The sequence below is a fragment of the Phacochoerus africanus genome, chromosome 10 (genome assembly GCF_016906955.1).
Source record: "Phacochoerus africanus isolate WHEZ1 chromosome 10, ROS_Pafr_v1, whole genome shotgun sequence".
NCBI classification, from domain to species: Eukaryota; Metazoa; Chordata; class Mammalia; order Artiodactyla; family Suidae; genus Phacochoerus; species Phacochoerus africanus.
Window position 1 is genome coordinate 296,583 of NC_062553.1, and position 17,977 is coordinate 314,559.

A 17,977-nucleotide genomic window follows, 5' to 3' on the forward strand; every position below is an offset into this window, starting at 1 on the left:
TTCCGCCGCGCCGGGCGGCTGCGGGGGCGCGGAGCTGGGCGTGGACGCGAGGGTGGGCCGGGTAACGGGCTTCTGGCGCGGAGCTCGAGGAGGGAGCCCGGCGCCCAACCGTCTGCACGCCGCGGTTTCCGCGGAGGCTGGTGTCCAGGGGCTCCCGGTGCCCGGCCGCGCAGAGCCGGTCTGTGTAAGCCAAGCGCCGGGGGGCCCGCGGCGTCCATCTCTTTATTGAGTTGGTTGCCCCTAAAAGACCGAAAAGCATCATTTTAAAAGCTCAGTTTTGACGCTTCTATGGAAAAATCATTTCTGGCAGCACTGGACCCAGAATCCCGTGTGTGACCCATCACCTAGAGCTTCCCCCCAGGTAAGACGCTGCCACTTGCCTGACCCCCTTGGCGCGTTTGGCAGCCGGCCGCTTTCGATAGGTTCTTGTCTAGGGTGTTCACCTCCAAACGGAGAAATGGAGCCACCGCCCCCGGTAGCATCTTAACCCTCCTAGAATTTCAAGCTATTAAAAGTCTCTTTCCGGGAGTTCCCGTCGTGGCGCAGTGGTTAATGAATCCGACTAGGAACCATAAGGTTGCGGGTTCGGTCCCTGCCCTCGTTCAGTGGGTTGACGATCCGGCGTTGCCGTGAGCAGTGGTGTAGGTTGCAGACGCGGCTCGGATCCCGTGTTGCTGTGGCTCTGGTGTAGGCTGGTGGCTACAGCTCCAATTGGACCCTTAGCCTGGGAACCTCCATATGCCGCAGGAGCAGCCCAAGAAATAGCAAAAAGACAAAAAAAAAAGTCTCTTTCCGGACAGGCTAGCACGTGTTATCACTGTAGTAAAGAAGCTCAGTTCATACAATGCTTTACTGCTTACAACATCCTTTTAGAAGTGTTCCTGCTAATGATCCCTTTGGGGTGAGAAAACATGCCCAGCAGTGTCATTACTTAGCCAGGGGGCCAGGGTCAACAAGTGATACCGAGTCACATGGCTCTTCCAGCCGCTGCGTTTGTCTGGTAAATGGAACACATCGGAGGCTTGGGAAAAAGTCCAGGCTGTCTTTGGGTGTCTCCTAGCATAGAGGTGGCAGTTGTCTGGAGGAGAGCACCAATGGGACAATGTCGCTTTTAGACTGAAAGTACAGTCTTTAGAGAGGAGCAGCAGCTAGGGAAGCAAGAAGGAAACTAAAAGCATTATGTCAAATGACATTGCCATTTAAAAGGAAGGAGACAAAAGAAAAAGAGGAACCTCCACTTACAGCTTCCAGGAGTAAATGATGTACCTGGGATTTAGCAGCAGTGATATCAGCATCTTGCCCAGAACAGTATTGTTTCCGTGGAGCAATGAGTGGAAACTAGGTACCCAAAGAGGAGGAAGAAAAAATGAAGAGGGAGAGACAGTAAGGGGAGGTAACTCAGGAGACTACGGTGCCTAGGGGGTGCTGAGATGTTTAAGATGGGAGATGCCTGAGCATCCTACAGCTGATGGAAGGAAACCAGGATGTGTTTGCTGGGACAGAAGAGTCAGGTGTAAAGTGCCTTCCCTCTTAGAAGGTAGGAGGGAATGATATCCAGAGCATAGGGAAGTGTTCACTTTGGACAAGGGAAAATCACTGTTCGTCGCAAAAGGAGAGAACGAAGACAGAGTGCAGTTGGTGTTAACGTCGCTCATTTATTGGAGTGAAAGCAAAGGAATTCTCTGATGAGCTCTTCACTGTGAATAACGAAAAGAAAACATCTATTGAAAAGGAGAAGGGAGGTAAGAAAACTAAGTTTAAGCAGCGGGGAAAAGCTCTAAAATACTTGTGGTGGAAAACGTAGGAAATAATTCACTAGAAAGCATGATGATTTCAGAGGCTCTGGATTTATAGGCATGACCCAGGATCAGGTAGAGGTTGCTGAGTAGTGTAATCCCTTTAGAGGCAAGATTCTATCCAGACCTCGTGTTTCATGTTGATGGGGTATCTTTTTATGCTGACACTGCACTAGGTGTTATTGTAGCAACTTCTTAATCCAAATCCGTGTCCGGGGAACACACTTTGCTCCTGAACTCTTTCACATCTGTTCTCAGAGATCTCAGCATGTGTATACATGTCTAAAACTGAGCTTACAGTCAAACCTGTCCCTTTTGTAGTAGATTTCGTTACAAAGATTATTAGCAGGAATGAAGAAGATCATTCTGTAATGATGAAGGGGTAAATTCAACAAAAGACATAGCAATCTTAGACAATTCTGCGCTGCTAATAAAGCTTTAAAATACATGAAGGACTGCAAGGAGACTGTAGTTGGAGATTTCAGTGCTTCTTTTTTTTTTTTTTTTTTGGCTTTTTAGGGCTGCACCCATTACATACGCAGGTTCCCAGGCTAGGGGTCAAATCAGAGCTGTAGCTGCCGGCCTACACCACAGCCACAGCAACTCGGGATCCAAACCACATCTGCGGCCTACACGACAGTTCACGGCAACGCCAGATCTTTAGCGCACTGAGCGAGGCCAGGGATCAAACCCAAGTCCTCATGGATATTAGTCGGGTTCGTGAACCACCGAGACACGACAGGAACTCCCTTCAATTTTTCTTTCTTAGCAAATGATAGAATAAATACCAGAAAATGACCAAGGATGTGGCAGAGTTGAAAGACACCACCAATCAATTTGACAATGGATATTTGCAGAATACACATTTTCAAATATATCAAGAACAATCACTGGCATTCCCAGGTGGCTTAGTGGTTAAGGATCTGGCATTGTCACTGCTGTGGCTCAGGTTGGATCCCGGGCCAAGGAATTTCTGCATGCCGCAGGTGCAGCCAAAAAATAAAAAATAAAATAAAGAACATTTACGAAGATGGGTGATTTTCTGGGCACATGTGTCCTCTGAACACATTGGAATTAAGCTAGAAATCAATAGCAGATGTCTGGAAAACCATCCAAATATTTGGAAACTGAATGACTCAGTTTTAAATTACCTTTAGGTTGGGCAGTTCCCATCCTGGCTCAGTGGTTAATGAACCCAACTAGGAGCCATGAGGTTGCAGGTTCGATCCCTGACCTTGCTCAGTGGGCTAAGGATACGGCGCTGCCGTGAGCTGTGGTGTAGGCTGCAGACGCGGCTCGGGTCCCTCGTTGCCATGGCTCTGGCATAGGCCAGCGGCTACAGCTCTGATTCGACCCCCAGCCTGGGAACCTCCATGTACTGCATGTGCGGCCCTGAAAAGGCAAAAAAAGACAAAGACAAAAAGAAAAGTACACAAAAGGTGATAGGTTGGGAAGGAGAGTTGAAACCTGAAGTGGCGACTACATGGGTGAGTTTTCCATTTTGTCCCCTTTTGTGGCTTCGACCCTTGCCCCATCTTGGCCTGGGCTGTCCTCACAGCTGCTGCACCCGTCTTTCTGCCTGAGGAACCTCGAAAGGGGCCCTGGCACATGGAAGCGAGGGAGGGAAAGGAGCTAGAGTAATCCAGACAGTTTTGCGAAAGAACGAGGCTGGAAGAGTGTAGCAGGTACCAAGACCTGCTCTGAAGCCCCATTCAAGTCAGTGTGATCCTGGCAAGGGAAAGGGACATGCTCGGAAGGGAGGAATGGGTACCTCCAGATACACCCACACGAATAGCGTTCGTTAGGGTTTGACTGAGGTGCGTGCAAAGACAGTTCAGTGGAGATGAGACAGGCTTTCCAGCAGGGACTGTTGGAATAACCAGACATCCATCTGCAAGACAGAGAAACTCACCTATGCCTTGCATTTTGTATGAAAATTAACCCAGAATCGATCAAAGATCTGAGTTCCCTGGTGGCTCAGTGGGCTAAGGACCTGGCAGTGTCACTGCTGTGGTGCAGTTTCCATCCTTGGCCCAGGAACTTCTGCATGCTATGGGTGAGACCAAAAGAAAAAAGAAAAGAATTGATTGTAGACCAAAAGTAAAACCTAAAACTTTAAAACTTCTTGAAGAAAATAGATCGTTGTGATTTTGAGGTTAAGCAAATCATTATTCAATGTGACACCAAAAGAATGATCCGTAAAAGAAAAGTTGATGAATTGGAGTTCATCAAGATTTAAAATTCACATTTTTCTAAAGACCGGTAAGAGAAGGAGTGAAAGCCACAGACTGTGAGAAAACACCCACAAATCCCACATCTAACAGACAGCTTCTCACCATGTTGCGGAAGGAACTCTCCAAACTCAGGAAGAACATGAACACCCCCCCGCCAAAGAAAGTGAGTAAAAGATTCTCTGCCACGAAAGATGCACAGTTCAAATGCAGGCCCGTGAGAATGCCCAGCTGGTCGGTGCGGAGGTGCAGGTTAGACTGCAGTGAGAACACATCTATCAATACAGCTAAAATTAATTACGCTGTTAAAAGGCCCTCCAGCTGAGTGCTGGAAGGGGTGGGAGCAGGTGCAGCTCTCGATCTGCCAGTGGGGACGTGGCCTGGCGGTCTCTTGGAAAGTCGGCGTGCCCTTAGCGTGTGACCCAGCAGGCCCACGCTGGTGCCTTCGCCCAAGAGAAATCAAACCGGGCTTAGGCTAATACGTGTGTGTAAAGACCTGCGGTGCCTTTGTTCGTGATTGCCCGTTTCCCAGCCGGCGCATGGATAAACAGGCACATGCGTGCGATGGACTGAGCCACACAGCAGCAGATGCACGTTAGGGGGCGTCCCCAGGCACACAGGTGGATCTCGAGTGTGCTGTGCGGAGTGAAAGAAGCCAGACTCCAGAGGCTCTGTGGAGCACATGTCCGCTCATGGGACAGTCTGGAAAAAGCCAAATGCCAGTAGCAGAAAAATTAGCGGAGGCCAGGGTTTGGGCAGAGGAAGGCCTGGCCACCAACGGGCTGCTCGGGGACAGAACTGCTGTGTGATGGTGGTTGTAGTTACACACGCGTGTGCACTCGTCCAAAACTCAGAGCTGTGCAGCCAGAGGGAGTGAGTCTTCCTATAAACGGGAAAGGGAAATAAACCAGAGACACCAGTGGAAGCGAACCCCGACGCCTGCTGCCTGGGTCACTGCAGGGCCATCCTGGGGTTGCCGAGTAGCTTCTGACCTGGGCTCTTACTTGTGTATTTGTACGGTCATGAGGAAACCAGGCTTGTTTTCCGTGTTTTAAACACTGACAGGTGGTTTGATCCTTTGTCTCTTGGGACGCCAGCCCTTCTGCTCTTGTGTTTCTGGGTTTTGTACATGACGGTTTGTTGCCTCTGTGCTCCCTGTCTTGGCCGGCTTGTGCTGCCATAACACTATGCCACCTCCCCTGGGGCCAGGGGCAGCTGGCTTTCCACGCAGGGCCTTGATGCCCCCAAAGGTTACGGGCACGGTGTGGCCCCCGCAAAAGAAATGGACCACTGTGATGCGGGCGTGGTGGGAGCAGGGACTCTTAGGACTCAGCATCTGGGGTTGGGGCCACGGGTATCAGGCCTGTCCCTGGAGCATCCACCATGTGTCACATGTGCCTTCTCCTGTTCTTAGAAGGGACTCGGGGTGTTCCCATCATGGCTCAGTGGGTAACGAATCCAACTAGGAACCATGGGGTTGTGGGTTCAACCCCTGGCCTTGCTCACTGGGCTGAGGATCCGGCTTTGCCATGAGCTGTGGTGTAGGTTGCAGGCGCAGCTTGGATCCCGCGTTGCTGTGGCTCTGGTGTAGGCCAGCAGCTACAGCTCCAATTCGACCCCTAGCCTGGGAATCTCCATGTGCCGCAGGAGCGGCCCTAGAAAAGGAAAAGAGACAATAAAAAAAAGAAGAAGGGACTCGAGCACAGAGTGTCTCCCGGTCCTAGGGCTCTGCGGTGACGTGAGCTCTTCTGCGAGGCCACCTGGAAGGGGAGACGGTGGCAGGGGCCCTTCCACCCCATGTCATGGCTGAAGCCGGCAGGGGCCGACCCCCAGGAGTGCCCTACGTGATCAGACCTGTGCTTTTTCCCAGGCCCCACCATGTCCGGGCGGCAGACCCCGGAGCCGGCCCTCGACAGGCAGGGAGACTGCTCCACAGGCCCCAGGGACGAGGGTGCTGCCGACGGGATCCAGCACTCCCATCGCATGCTCAGCTTCAGCGACGCGCTGCTGTCCATCATCGCCACGGTCATGGTCCGTGTGGGGCCCCGGCCCTGGCGGGCAGCGGAGGGGTGGGAGGAGCAGCCCCGGACCGGCCCGCATCCCAGGGCAACTAAGGCGCGTCCGTGCCCAGCCCGAGACGCGTCCTTTGGGTCGTGTTGCTTCTGTTCTAGATCCTGCCCGTGACCCACATGGAGATCACCCCGGAACAGGTACTTGGCAGCAGACGGCAGCGTCTCTGGGGGCCTGGGAGACCCGTGCTGGGCTCCGCCCGGGGCCCCTGGCTGGGAGGGACGGCCAGGCCCCAGCCGTGCTGCTGGCCCAGTCTCGGCTTGTGGACAGAGGCGGAGCCCTGAAGAAGCTTGCGAAAGGAGGGGGTGTCTGATGGCTGGCGTGGGACTGTGCCAGCAGGCCACTTTCCACACCAGGGAGATGCAGCAAGCGCCGGGGGAAGCCCCCTGGGGTCCCTGCCTGCCGCCCCGGAGCATCCCCAAGTAGGTGCTTGGGGAGCAGGGGGCGACCTGCCTCCCCGGCCTGGGCCCTGTCGTGGAGGGGAGTGGGAAACGAGAGTTTTAAAAGCAGACTTTCCATTCGTCATCAGCTTGGACTTCTTCCATTTTATCAGGAAAATTGTCCCATGTAGCAGCGCCTCAGGAGGCAGATGTGATTCTGGGGGACGTTCGGGGGCCCCTGGGTACACGCGCCTGTGCTCTGGTTCCAGTCCTGACCAGCACTCGTGGCCTGGATCTGTGGGGTGGCGATAACGCCACTCCTCACCGGGTTTGCATGAGGCTTAAGTAGAAATGGGGCTTCCTGGGACCTTGGTGCCACCAGCTTGGGGATGGGGATGGGTGTGTGCGTGTGGTGCCAGGAGGGGACACGGACGCACATGAGCCTGGGCTCCGCGCTGCTGTGAGTGCAGCTCACCTCGAGGTCATGACCTTTATCGAGACGTGGTCTCTGGGCTGGCCAGCTCGGGACAGCCGAGCCAGGGCCACCGCCCTGGTCGGGAGACTCCTTCAGAGAAGGCGCTGCCCCAAGGAGGGCTCTCTGAGGGTGGCCGGCCAGCGGGCGCACTGCCAGCCAAGGAGGCGTCCAGGGGAGATCAGAGGACCTGGTGATTCGACAAGCAGGGCTGCTCCCGTTGGCCCAGAGCGGCCGAGATGAAAAGGCGTAGGTTTGGTGTTTGCAGCTTCCGCTGACCGAGCCTCAAGCCCTTCTCACAGCCTCCGCCCACGTCCTGTCGAGCCCGCTGTCCTGAGTGCAGTCAGCGTGGCCTTCTCGCCAGGTTTCGCAGCTGCTTTGGGATGGCTCACCTGGCAGTGCCCTGACTCCCGTGGCAGCAAGGCCTGGGGCCACCCTGCCTCCAGAGGGGCTTTTCAGGGGCTGGGCCCGGGCTTCTCCAGCCCTGGGGCCACTGGCAGTGCAGGGCAAAGCTGTGCCTGCTGGCGATGCTCTTTTCCAGAAGTCCGACAAGAGCGTACAGAACCTTCTAGCAACCAGGATTGCTGTCTACCTAATGACGTTCCTCATTGTGACCGTGGCCTGGGCAGCACACACCAGGTAGGGCGGCCCTGGGCCTGTTCCCGGGCTGGCGGCCGCGTCTCTGTGGCTGGCTCGGGGCGTGTGCCAGCAGGTGTGACTTCAGCCTGGCTGAGGTCGGGTGGTGGCAGGGGTGCTCTCAGCACAGTGAGACACCCGTTCTCAGCCTGAGTGGCAGCCCTGCCCTCCTGGGCAGTCCCGAGGGGGCCCGCTCGTGGGCTGCCCCTCCCGCCCCTCACTGCAGAGGTCTCGCTCAAGCCTCTGCTTTCTTATCTGCACGTGGCAGCAACAGGGCTTACACCCCTGGCCTGGGACGATGAAGCGGGGTGACAGGTTCACAGGGGCAGCTCAGGCACAGCACTGCTGCCTGCTGGAGCCACCGTTAGAGCGCGCACAGCAGGGCGAGGCAAGGCGAGCTGCCCGCCCTCTGCTCCCCTGTCCCACACGGGGTGCGGGGCCCCTGCGTCTGGCCCCAGGACTCTGGCGAGGAGGGTAAGGCCTCCAGGGCGTGAGCTTTTGCTTAAGGAGGAAAAGGTACCTTAGGACCCAAGGGAAATGGGACCCCAGATCTGCAGGCGTCGCCTGAGCCCCCAAGTGGAGCAGGCCCCCAGGGTGGAGTGGGGGTGGGGTGGGGTGCTGACATCTCCCTTAGGAAACCCTCCCCACAGGGGGTGCCAGGATCCCAGGAGCCTGCGAGGCCTTGGCACTCGGGGTGAAGTTTCACATCACATACTGGTTTTCAGAAAACGACTTTCCGGTGGGGCGAGTGGTCCTCTTTAAAGGCTTTGCAGGGTTTTCTCCTCTCCCTTGTTCACAGAGAGCGGGGGGCCTCAGCCACCCTCTCTCCAGTCCTGCTGGGGGCCTGCGTGGCCAGCCCCCCATCAGACCAGCGGTGTGGACAGGGCCACTCGGTGCCTCTTTCGCGGGCTGGTCCAGCAAAGCCCACCCCCTGTGTCCGAGGCCCCAGCTGCTGGAAGCGGCCCAGACCCTTGTGGGGTGCCCATCTGTCGCCCGGGATGCGTGGCTCGGCAGTGGGGCTGCCGTCTCCGGGGAACTCGGGCCCTTCCTCTGACCTCCAGAGAGGAGCCTGGCCCCTGAGGCCACCCTTGGCCCCTGGCTGGGTGCAGACCTCCCAGGTGCCCCTCCACCTCCCACTGAGCACAGCCCCGGGGAAGGCCAGGTCTTCAGGGCGTCGGGGCCCTGGGGGACCGGATGGAGGGGCCTGGAGGAGGACGGGGCCTTGGGAGAGGTGTTTGCCTCGTCCTGAATTGGCCTCGGGGGTGGGTCCTGCCTCTGTCTTCAGTCTGTGTGTGAGACCCCGGCTCTGGGCAAGCGTCTGTGATGCCCTCGGGAGTGCATTTGTGGACAGTGTGCTTTTCCCGTTTGCCTTAAATGGTTTAGACTGTTCCAGATCGTTGGGAAAATAGATGACACGCTTGCCCTGCTCAACCTGGTGAGTCTCCCCGCTGCCCGGGGGCGGGCGGGGGTGGGGGGCGGGCTCTGCTCCGGGACCTCGGGGTGTGCGGGGCCGGGGCCGTCCCCGTCCGGGCGCGCCCTCACCATCCCCGCATGCCCTCTGCCCGCCAGGCCTGCATGATGACCATCACCTTCCTGCCGTTCACCGTGAGTAGCAGCGCTTGCCACCCGCTTCCCTGATGCCCGCTGAGCACCTCCCAGGCTCCAGCCTGCCCTCCCCTGGGCACGAGGACTCCAGCCCGCAGATGCTTACTGCTCAGAAGCTCCTGGGGCACGTGGTTGCCAAGAGGAGAGCAGGTCCTAGGGAAGGCTTGCCTGGGCCTTCAGGCCCCGTGGAGTGAGGAGATGGCCGGGGCCCCTGTACCGCCGGCACATCCTGGGCTCTCGGGCAGGGCCACCAGCCTGGCCTCCCTTGACCCCTGCGTTGCCGACACACCCAGCTCCCCACCCAGCCCCTGAAGCCCATGGCCTCCTGGCAGGTCTGGGCTCACCCGCAGCCTGCCAGCCCAGCAGCTCCTTCTGAATTCTGGTGAACAGCGCTCTTGAGGGTGCCGGGCCGCGCCAGGCGCTGGGGCCTGAGGATCTCTTTACGAATCTGCTAGCATTCCAGCTCTAAGAGCTTAAAGCATTGGATGGGATTGCTCTTGTGGGGGCACCTCCAGGGCTCCAGCCGCCCCCCACCTGACACGGCTCTGGTGCTGCCCGGGCACAGCCCAGCTGACGCAGAGGAGGCTGCGGGGCCCTGGAACCCCGCAGGACTGATTGTGTGGGGGTTTCTGGCTGCAGTTTTCCTTGATGGTGACTTTCCCCGAGGTGCCTCTGGGCATTTTCCTGTTCTGCGTGTGCGTGATCGCCATTGGGGCCATTCAGGTAGGACCCAGCCCTCCCCACATCCCGTCCTCTTGGAGCAGGGGTGGGACACCTGCTGCCGGAGAGGGAGGGGGACACGGGGTGCTCCGTGGGGCAGCGCTCAGACACCTGCACCCCGGGAGCAGCGTTTGGGCCCCTGCCTCTGCAGGTCCTCACCCGAGGCCCTGCTCCTGCCCCGCGTCCGCCCCCCACAGGCACTGATCGTCGTGTACGCCTTCCACTTCCCCCACCTCCTGAGTCCCCAGATCGAGGGCTCCGCGCACAGGGCCCCGCACCGCCGGCACATCCTGGGCATCATCCTCCAGGGGCCCACGCTGTGCTTGGCCGCGGCCGGCTTCTCCCTGTTCTTCTACCCCGCGGTGAGTCCGGGGGCTGAGGGGGAGGAGGGAGGCTCCGTGCTGGGCCCCCGGGGGCCGCGGGGGGTGCCCCCCACCAGCCGGAGGGAGGAGCTCCTCCTGGAGGCTTGCGGGGGAGCCCGGCTCACACCCCGGTCCCCCACCTGGAGGCGGGCTGCAGGGCGCAGACACCGCGCAGCTCACTGCCTGGACAGGGGTGCCCGGTCGCCTCAGGAAACACGCGTGAACCCAGGGGGCACGAGACATTGCGCCCTCCTGAAAATGTGCGCGAGGATGTGAGCCACCAGAAGCGAGAGGGTGGAGAGAGATTCCCGAGCCAGAAAAGACTGGAGACGGGAGGGGGAGCCCGGCGAGGTGAGCGGGCGGGGCCGGCAGAACGTGCGTCCTAGACACGCCGGGCGCGCGAGCAGAGCTGTGTCTGGCTCTGGCTGAGCCCCGCCAGGTCCGCGCCATCACACTGAGGGGACCCAGAGTCCTCCTTGCCAGCTGCAGGGGTCGAGGCCGGGTGCTCAGACCCCCTCTGGCCAACAGCTGATGTAACAGGAGTGGTGTTGTAGCGATGCTGCCGTCACCCGGGCACGAAGATCCAGTCTAACAAGCAGCCGTCTCCTGGAGCGGCTTGCAGATGCTCTGGGCTTGGTTCTGGGCTTTACTTGAGTGCTGGGAAGAAAAGGCAACGTTTAAGCCCAAAGCATCATAAGAACGGTGAAAAAGTGAACGGCTGACGTTATTTATTTTTTTTTTTTGTCTTTTGTCTTTTTTGTTGTTGTTGTTGTTGTTGTTGCTATTTCTTGGGCCGCTCCCGCGGCACATGGAGGTTCCCAGGCTAGGGGTCCAATCGGAGCTGTAGCCACTGGCCTACGCCAGAGCCACAGCAACGCGGGATCCGAGCCGCGTCTGCAACCTACACCACAGCTCACGGCAACGCCGGATCGTTAACCCACTGAGCAGGGGCAGGGACCGAACCCGCAACCTCATGGTTCCTAGTCGGATTCATTAACCACTGCGCCACGATGGGAACTCCTGACGTTATTTTTAAAGTCGAGTAAATATCTCAAGAGAACTCGAGGCCGGCAAAGCTGCAGTCGTGCCCTCCAGGGTGCAGTCGGGGGCTGGGATCCAGGGCAGCCCCAGGTCAGGCAGGGGCTGGCGTGCAGGGTGGGGGCAGGCCTCAGGCCTCTGCTTACCTTCCCATGCCTGCATGTGCCTGCTGGGCGGGGGCCCTCAGGGTCAGGCGGGCATCCTTCGCTGTGTCCTTTCAGTGGGGCCCCTCCCTGTGGACAGGGCAGGGCCAGCGAAGGGGCGCCAGGGAGAGACAGAAGGATGGGACTGAGGGGCAGTACGCCCGAGGCCGCGTCTGCATCCTGGTTTCCGGTGGGCTGGCTCCTCCCAGCTCTGGGCGGAGCCCGGGGCCAAGGGGCTCTGAGGGTCATCAGGCAGAGGAAGGAGCGAAGGGCTGGGATGTGTGTGTTGCCTGGGCGAGGACAGGAGCAGAGCCAAGGACCCTGGGGGCCGTGCCCACCGGCAGGGCCTGGATGCTTGGGTCCAGGAAGGACCCGAGTGGGCAGGCCCCAGAGACTGGACCAGGAGCCCGGGCCAGGCCGACAGCGAGCAGCTGGTCAAGCTCCCGGGCAGCCCCAGGGGGAGGGAGGGTTCTCAGTGGGGCGGGAGGGCCCAGGTGGTCGGTGGGTCGGTGCCTCCGAGGGGGGGAGTGTGCTGTGTTCTTCACCCCTCCTTCCTTGCAGTGAGTCTGATGCCTTGACCCCTTGCCTGGGTCCCCTGCCCATCACCGTCTGGGGACAGGGCATGTCTGAACCTCCTGGTCCCCCACGGCCTCCTACCACATGCGCTGCCCCTCCTCTCGCCCCGGACCCCGTGCTGGGTCCCTTGTCCACGTCCAGCCGCTGCTCAGGGCCCTGGCCCAGGCTGCCCTGACCTCTCTCGGGACCACCTTCCTCTGCTGGTGACATTCGGGTCCCAGGACCTCTGTCCTAGGCCTCACACCCCGGTGCCAAGCTGCTCCTTCCAGGGACTTGTGCTCCTGAAAACCTAGGCAGGTCCCCTCTTGTGCTTGTGGGACACCCCCCACCACCACCAAGTGGCCCACCTAGGTTGCCGTCTCCTCCCAGAGCCCCTGCTCTCACCCGCTGTGCTCCTGGGATGTGACTCACCACGTGTGTGTTGAAAGCTGTGTAGGATGTGGTCTTGTGATTAGTGGAGGCCGGGTCAGAGCAGACCTGTGATGTTGGCTGCCCCCATCTGTCCTGAGTCCTCTGGCCCTGCCATGTGACCATGAAGCACAGCTGGGAAGGGCCGGTGGGAGCCCCCTCCCTGCGGGCAAGGCACAGGATGGGGTGGCAGGAGGAAGGGTGCTGCCCCGCCGAACTGCAGGGATGAGCAAGGAGGCTGCTGCAGCCCCCTCAGGGCCAGAACCGCGCCTGGTCTGCCCGCCTCCCTTTTAACCTGATTTGGGGTGCACCTGACGTGAAATTTACCACTGCGATGGTTTGAAATACCCCAGTCAGTGGCAGTGACTTCACCCACACTGCCCTGCAAGCAGCGCCTCTGTCTGGTCCTGGGACTTTTCAGCAGCCGACAGGAACCCCATCCCCACTAGCTTTCACTCCTTGTCTCCCCACCCCTCAGACCCGGGAAACCACAAATCCTTCTGTCTGTGGATTTGCCTCTGGGGTATTTCACGTGGACTGAGTCCTAAAAGACAAGGCTTTTCTGTCTGTCTGCTTCCACCTCAGCACCTTCTCCAGGTTCTGCCACATCATGCTGTCAGGGCTTCCTTTGCGTTAACCACTGACGCCCTGCCACGTGGAGGCACCCCATCCATCCATCCGTGGACGGGGTGATTCTGCGTCGTAGCTGTTGTGAGCTGTGCGGCTGAGCGTGGGTGGGCAGAGAACTCACCCAGCCGCTGCTTTGAGCCCTCTGGGGTGGACCCTCAGAAGTAGGGTTGCCGGATCCTGTGGAAACTCGGAGGCGTGTCTCGAGGAGCCCCGTGCTCTTTTCCATGGCAGCCGCACCGTTCGTGTGCCCACCGACAGTGCCCGGGCCTCCAGGCTTGGCCGCCCGCCCGCCCTTGCTGCTTCCTGTTTCCAGGTGGGGGCCGTCGCTGGGGTTGAGGGGCTCTCGTGGTCGTGACTCTCCTTTCCCCAAGTGTTTCGGGTGCTGAGCGCCTGCTCACACGCGTGGGGGTCACGTCTCTTCTTCAGAGCAGCGTTGGTTCACGTCCTTGGCCCATTTCTCCCGGGGGCACTCTGTCCCTGTTGGGGGGCTGGAGGCCTTTATGTCTGGACGGTGACCCTGATCTGGCAGGTGGTTGGCGAGCATGTGCTCCCGTCCTGTGTGGTCTTTCTTCGCCCTCCTGGTCGGATCCTTCAGTGCACAGGACGTGCTCGTCGTACAAGCTGGCACTCACCTGCTTCGTCTCCCGTGGCTCGTGCTGCCCTCTCTCCCGAGCGGATGGCTCTGGGGGGCCAGGGGGTTCCAGGCGTCACACCCCGACACGTCTTGTATCTCACGCAGTCATACCTGCTGATGGCGACAGTCGTCTTCCTCCCCTACATCAGCAAAGCCGCCGGCTGGTGCAGGGACAGGCTCGCGGGTAGGCGCCAGGACAGGCCAGGGAGCGGGGCCTCGGGGTACCGCCAGGGCCCGCGGAGCACCCTCCATGGCTGGGCTAGCGGGCGGTGATGTCCAGCTGGCCCAAGGCCCTGAGGGCTTGGCTGTGCCTACCCCTGACCTGCCCACAGGCTCCAGGGAGCCCCCAGCCCACAGCCTGGAGTTCACCTTCGACCTGCATGAGCCTCTGAGCAAGGAACGGGTGGAAGCCTTCAGCGACGGGGTCTATGCCATCGTGGCCACGCTGCTCATCCTGGACATCTGGTGAGGACCAGCCGGGCACCCTACCCGCCAGCCCCGCAGGAGGGGCCGTCCCTGCTCCCTTCCAGAGTTGCACACACGCACGTGGGTGGGAAGGCAGGCAGCTCCCCAGGGTCCCCACGTCCCCCGTGTCTCGGCCACACTCCCACCCCACTCCAGCCCTCGCTTCTCCCCGTCCCTGTTGCTCCTCTGCTTGGCCCGGCCTGCCTCAGTCTGTCCCCACCTTTGTTGCATTTTTATGTCGAAGTGTTTTATGTGCTGCTGCTTCAGATCTGAGACTTTTTTTAAAGCCTTTTACTCCTTGGTTCTGTTTCTGTACTTTTTTGTTTTGTTTTGTTTTTTGTTTGTTTTTTTTAGGGCTGTACCCGCAGCACATGGAGGTTCCCAGGCTAGGGGTCCAATTGGAGCTACAGCTGCCAGCCTCCGTCACAGCCGCAGCAACGCCAGATCTGAGCTGCATCTGTGACCTGCACCACAGCTCACAGCAACGCTGGATCCTTAACCCGCTGAGCAAGGCCAGGGATCGAACCTGCATTCTCATGCATACTAGTCGGGTTTGTTTCCACTGAGCCACAGTGGGAACTCCCGTACATTCTTATTTTGCCAAAATGCCCTGATTTCGTGCTCACGTCTGATCGTCTCAAGTGTTAATCTTTCTGGAGTTTCAGCGGCTCCGTGGTTAACGAACCCAACTAGTGTCCCTGAGGATGCGGGTTCAATCTTTGGTCTTGCTTAGCGGGTTAAGGATCTGGCGTTGCTGTGGCTGTGGTGCAGGCCGGCGGCTACAGCTCCGATTTGACCCCTAACCTGGGAACCTCCATATGCCGCAGGTGCAGCCCTAAGAAGACAAAACACCAAAAAAAAGTCTTAGTCTTCTTAATTTCTCCTGTAATTTCTGAATTTCTAAAAGTTGGGAGCACTCGTCCGTTAGTACCAGCCGCCGAGGCCTAGACCCAAGGTTCTAGAATGATCTGCTTTTGCTTCTGCCCTGCAGCCAGGGCCGTGGGCGGCAGCAAGGAGGGGCTGCGGGCCAGGGATCCAAGTGGGGATCTCGGGAAGCTCCCCAGGCTCTCGTCTCTGCCCCTGCCAGCGTGCGCGGCACCGCCCGGAGCTGTGCCGTGGCCGTGCAGCGGGAGGGCAGCAGCCCCGTAGCCTCCGTGAGGGGAGCGCCTGGGCCGGAGGTGCCTTAAGAGTCAGTTGCCCTGACAGTAAAGTCGGCCCCGGAGCTCGTCCCCTCAGAGGCAGCCCTCTCAGGTCTGGAGCCTGCTGCCCAGGTGGGCGGTGGGCAGAGCGCCCAAGCATCCAGCTGTGGCAGCCAGGAAACCACAGGATGCTTTTGAATTTGAACTTGCTGGATGGCGCTGTGGGATGTGGACACAGACCAGGAGAGCTCAGGGCACCTGATGTCCGAGCGTGGGGGCGGGGCTCCGGGGGGGGCGGGGCAGCAAGGCTGCTGCAAATGCCTGTGTCCCACTCCTCAGCGAGGACAACGTCCCCGACCCCAAGGAGGTGAAGGCGAAGTTCGGTGGCAGCCTGGTGGCAGCGCTGGGCACGTCCGGGCCGCAATTCCTGGCCTACTTCGGCTCCTTCGTCACGGTGGGCCTGCTCTGGTTCGCCCACCACTCGCTCTTCCTGCACATCCGCAAGGTCACGCGGCCCATGGGGCTTCTCAACACGCTGTCGCTGGCCTTCGTGGGCGGCCTGCCCCTGGCCTACCAGCAGACCTCGGCCTTCGAGAAGCAGTCCCCCAGAGAGCTGGAGAGCGTGCGAGTTAGCTGCGCCATCATCTTCTTCGCCAGCATCTTCCAGTTTGCCATCTGGACCACCGCGCTGCTGCAGGAGGGGGAGACGCTGCAGCCCTCGGCCCGGTTTGGGGGCCGGGAGCACGCGTTCATGTTCGCCAAGCTCGCGCTGTACCCCTGCGCCAGCCTGCTGGCCTTCGCCTCCACCTGCATCCTGAGCAGGTTCAGCACAGCCATCTTCCACGTCATGCAGATCGCCGTGCCCTTCGCCTTCCTGCTGCTGCGGCTCTTGGTGCGCCTGGCGCTGGCCGCCCTGCGTGCCCTGCGGGGCCTCGCCCGGCCAGGACGCACCCAGCCGGCACCCAGGGCCATGGACGATGCGCGGGCCCCACTCCTCCCTGCGCCCTGCTAGTGCCAGGCCCTGGCCCCCAGCCCAAGGTTGGCCCGTCCGGCCGGGGTCCCAGCCTTGGCTCTCAACTCCTCTTGTGAGACCTCATGTTCGACCCCAGAGCCCTCAGCGTGTTTCCGCTTTTGCAGAGAAAGCCTCCTGGGAGCTTCAGTTGTGTTGCATGTGCCCGTGTCTGTCCTCCGCCCCGCTGCCTCCATCAAGCTAAGATGAGGCCCAGGGGTGGCTGGGGTCCAGCCGGGAGCCCTGGGCAGGTGTGACACGGCCCCAGGTCAACAGGCAGCAGACCCTCCCCTGGGGCTCCCGTCCCTGCAACATGCCTCAGGCGAAGACACAGGCGCCAGCAAGGGGACAGGGTGCCCAGACTGTATTTGTCCCAGATGGCAATCGCGGCCATCTTCACGCAGTGGGAAGTCACACAGGAGGGAGGGCGGGCGCCCTTGCAGCCACTCCGGGCGCAGCCTCGCTCAGTTCGAGGCCACGTCCTCCCAGACCCAATTCACGGACAGTTCCTGTCAACCAGCGGGCCGCAGAGCAGACGCGAGCTGGCTCTACTCTGCGGGTGGGCACAAGGGGTGCGAGTCGGCCACTGGGGGTGGGTGCTGTTAAGATGCACGGGTCTGGGCATTTGGGGCACAAGCTGGCCGGGCCATGTCTGAGGCCAAGTGTCAGGGCCAAGCCACCACCCAGGGTGGCAGAGGACCAGGATGGTCGGGGGAGGGATGGACTCATGGACCCTCTTCCAGGCCTCGGGGGATTCGCAGCAGCTTGCTCGACGGGGGTCAGTTCCCTCCAGGGTCTGGGCCAGCTGCGTTCGGGAGCTTGGTGTAGGGGCCCTGGCAGCCATGGCTTCATCCCATGACCTGAGTTTCCACGTGGACAAGCACTGGGACCACACAGGTCCCATCTGCCAAGCAGACAGAACCGGACACTGACGTGGCAGGTAGGGGCAAAGCACTGTGTCGACCTTGGTCATTAAAGCTGCTCCCTGCTCACACTCCTCTCAGCCTCCGGGCTCGGCCGGGCCTGCCCCTGCTGCCTCTCCAGGAGGGTGGCCTGGCCCACCTGGCTTCCTCCGGGCCCTCCTCTCTGCAGGGCCACATCCCAGCTCAGGACCCAGCCTGGCCAGACTCCCCCCTGCCCCCTGGCCCTCGGCGATGAGGTGAGGTTCGAGGAGCTAGTGGCTAGGGTGCCCTGTCCGTGTCTGGGCACAGCCGGGGCCCAGAGGGCCGCCTGCCCTGCGGAGGCATCCGGGGGTACCACCTAAGGGGTATGAGATGAGGTCCAGCACTTCCTAGCTCACAGGGCTCAGAGGTGATGAAAGGACACGGTGGCCTGGGCCCCCAGGAGCCCAGTGCCCACCCAGCTGTCTCTGTGTGACACAGGCGTGAGGACATGTGGGGAAGGCCTGAGGTCAGGGCTGGGGCCAAGTCATCTGTCCCAGGTGTTGCTGTAGGGCTGCCTCTATTTGGAGTCTCCCTCGGGGGCGGGCGTGCCCTCTGCCCGCGCATCCTTGGGCGTCCCGGTCTTCTTGGGTTTCTGCTTGGCCTTCCTGAGCATGTGCACCTGTCCCAGCACAGGCGAGGTCTGAGGGCTGCACAGCACTGCAGGTCGCCTGGCCCCGGGGCCCGAGGACACGCAGCCCGATTCACAGAAGGCCCTGCGA

The 17,977-nt window shown here is 60.1% G+C and overlaps 2 protein-coding genes across 9 annotated transcripts in view; one reads left to right on the forward strand and one right to left on the reverse strand.

The window, feature by feature from the left end:
• TMEM175 (transmembrane protein 175) lies at nt 1–17,308 on the forward strand. 4 transcript variants are annotated; one of them, XM_047799500.1, is made up of 12 exons: nt 1–361; nt 5,898–6,058; nt 6,199–6,237; nt 6,454–6,519; nt 7,491–7,588; nt 8,969–9,020; nt 9,155–9,190; nt 9,830–9,913; nt 10,108–10,272; nt 13,597–13,885; nt 14,034–14,166; nt 15,645–17,308. In XM_047799500.1, exons 2-12 carry the CDS (start codon nt 5,906–5,908, stop codon nt 16,315–16,317), a joined length of 1,788 nt encoding a protein of 595 aa, XP_047655456.1. In that variant the 5' UTR covers nt 1–361; nt 5,898–5,905; the 3' UTR covers nt 16,318–17,308. The 4 variants fall into 4 exon arrangements, with proteins under 4 accessions (XP_047655456.1, XP_047655458.1, XP_047655457.1 ...); XM_047799502.1 differs by having other exon boundaries at nt 2–361; nt 13,807–13,885; XM_047799501.1 differs by lacking the exon at nt 6,454–6,519 and having other exon boundaries at nt 2–361.
• The window catches only part of DGKQ (diacylglycerol kinase theta), a 21,127-nt gene continuing 19,813 nt past the window's right edge, over nt 16,664–17,977 (reverse strand). For all 5 annotated transcript variants that reach the window (XM_047799497.1, XM_047799496.1, XM_047799494.1 and 2 more), the window contains one exon: nt 16,664–17,877. In XM_047799497.1, coding sequence (XP_047655453.1) covers nt 17,776–17,877 — 102 coding nt within the window. In that variant the 3' untranslated portion in view covers nt 16,664–17,775. The remainder of the gene's footprint in view (nt 17,878–17,977) is intronic.

Coding starts and splice junctions, on each gene's coding strand:
- TMEM175 (XM_047799500.1), top strand. CDS start 5,906: ATGTCCGGGCGGCAGACCCCGGAGCCGGCCCTCGACAGGCAGGGAGAC. Junction 9,021..9,154: donor CGCTTGCCCTGCTCAACCTG/GTGAGTCTCCCC, acceptor TCTGCCCGCCAG/GCCTGCATGATGACCATCAC. Junction 9,914..10,107: donor TCGCCATTGGGGCCATTCAG/GTAGGACCCAGC, acceptor CGCCCCCCACAG/GCACTGATCGTCGTGTACGC.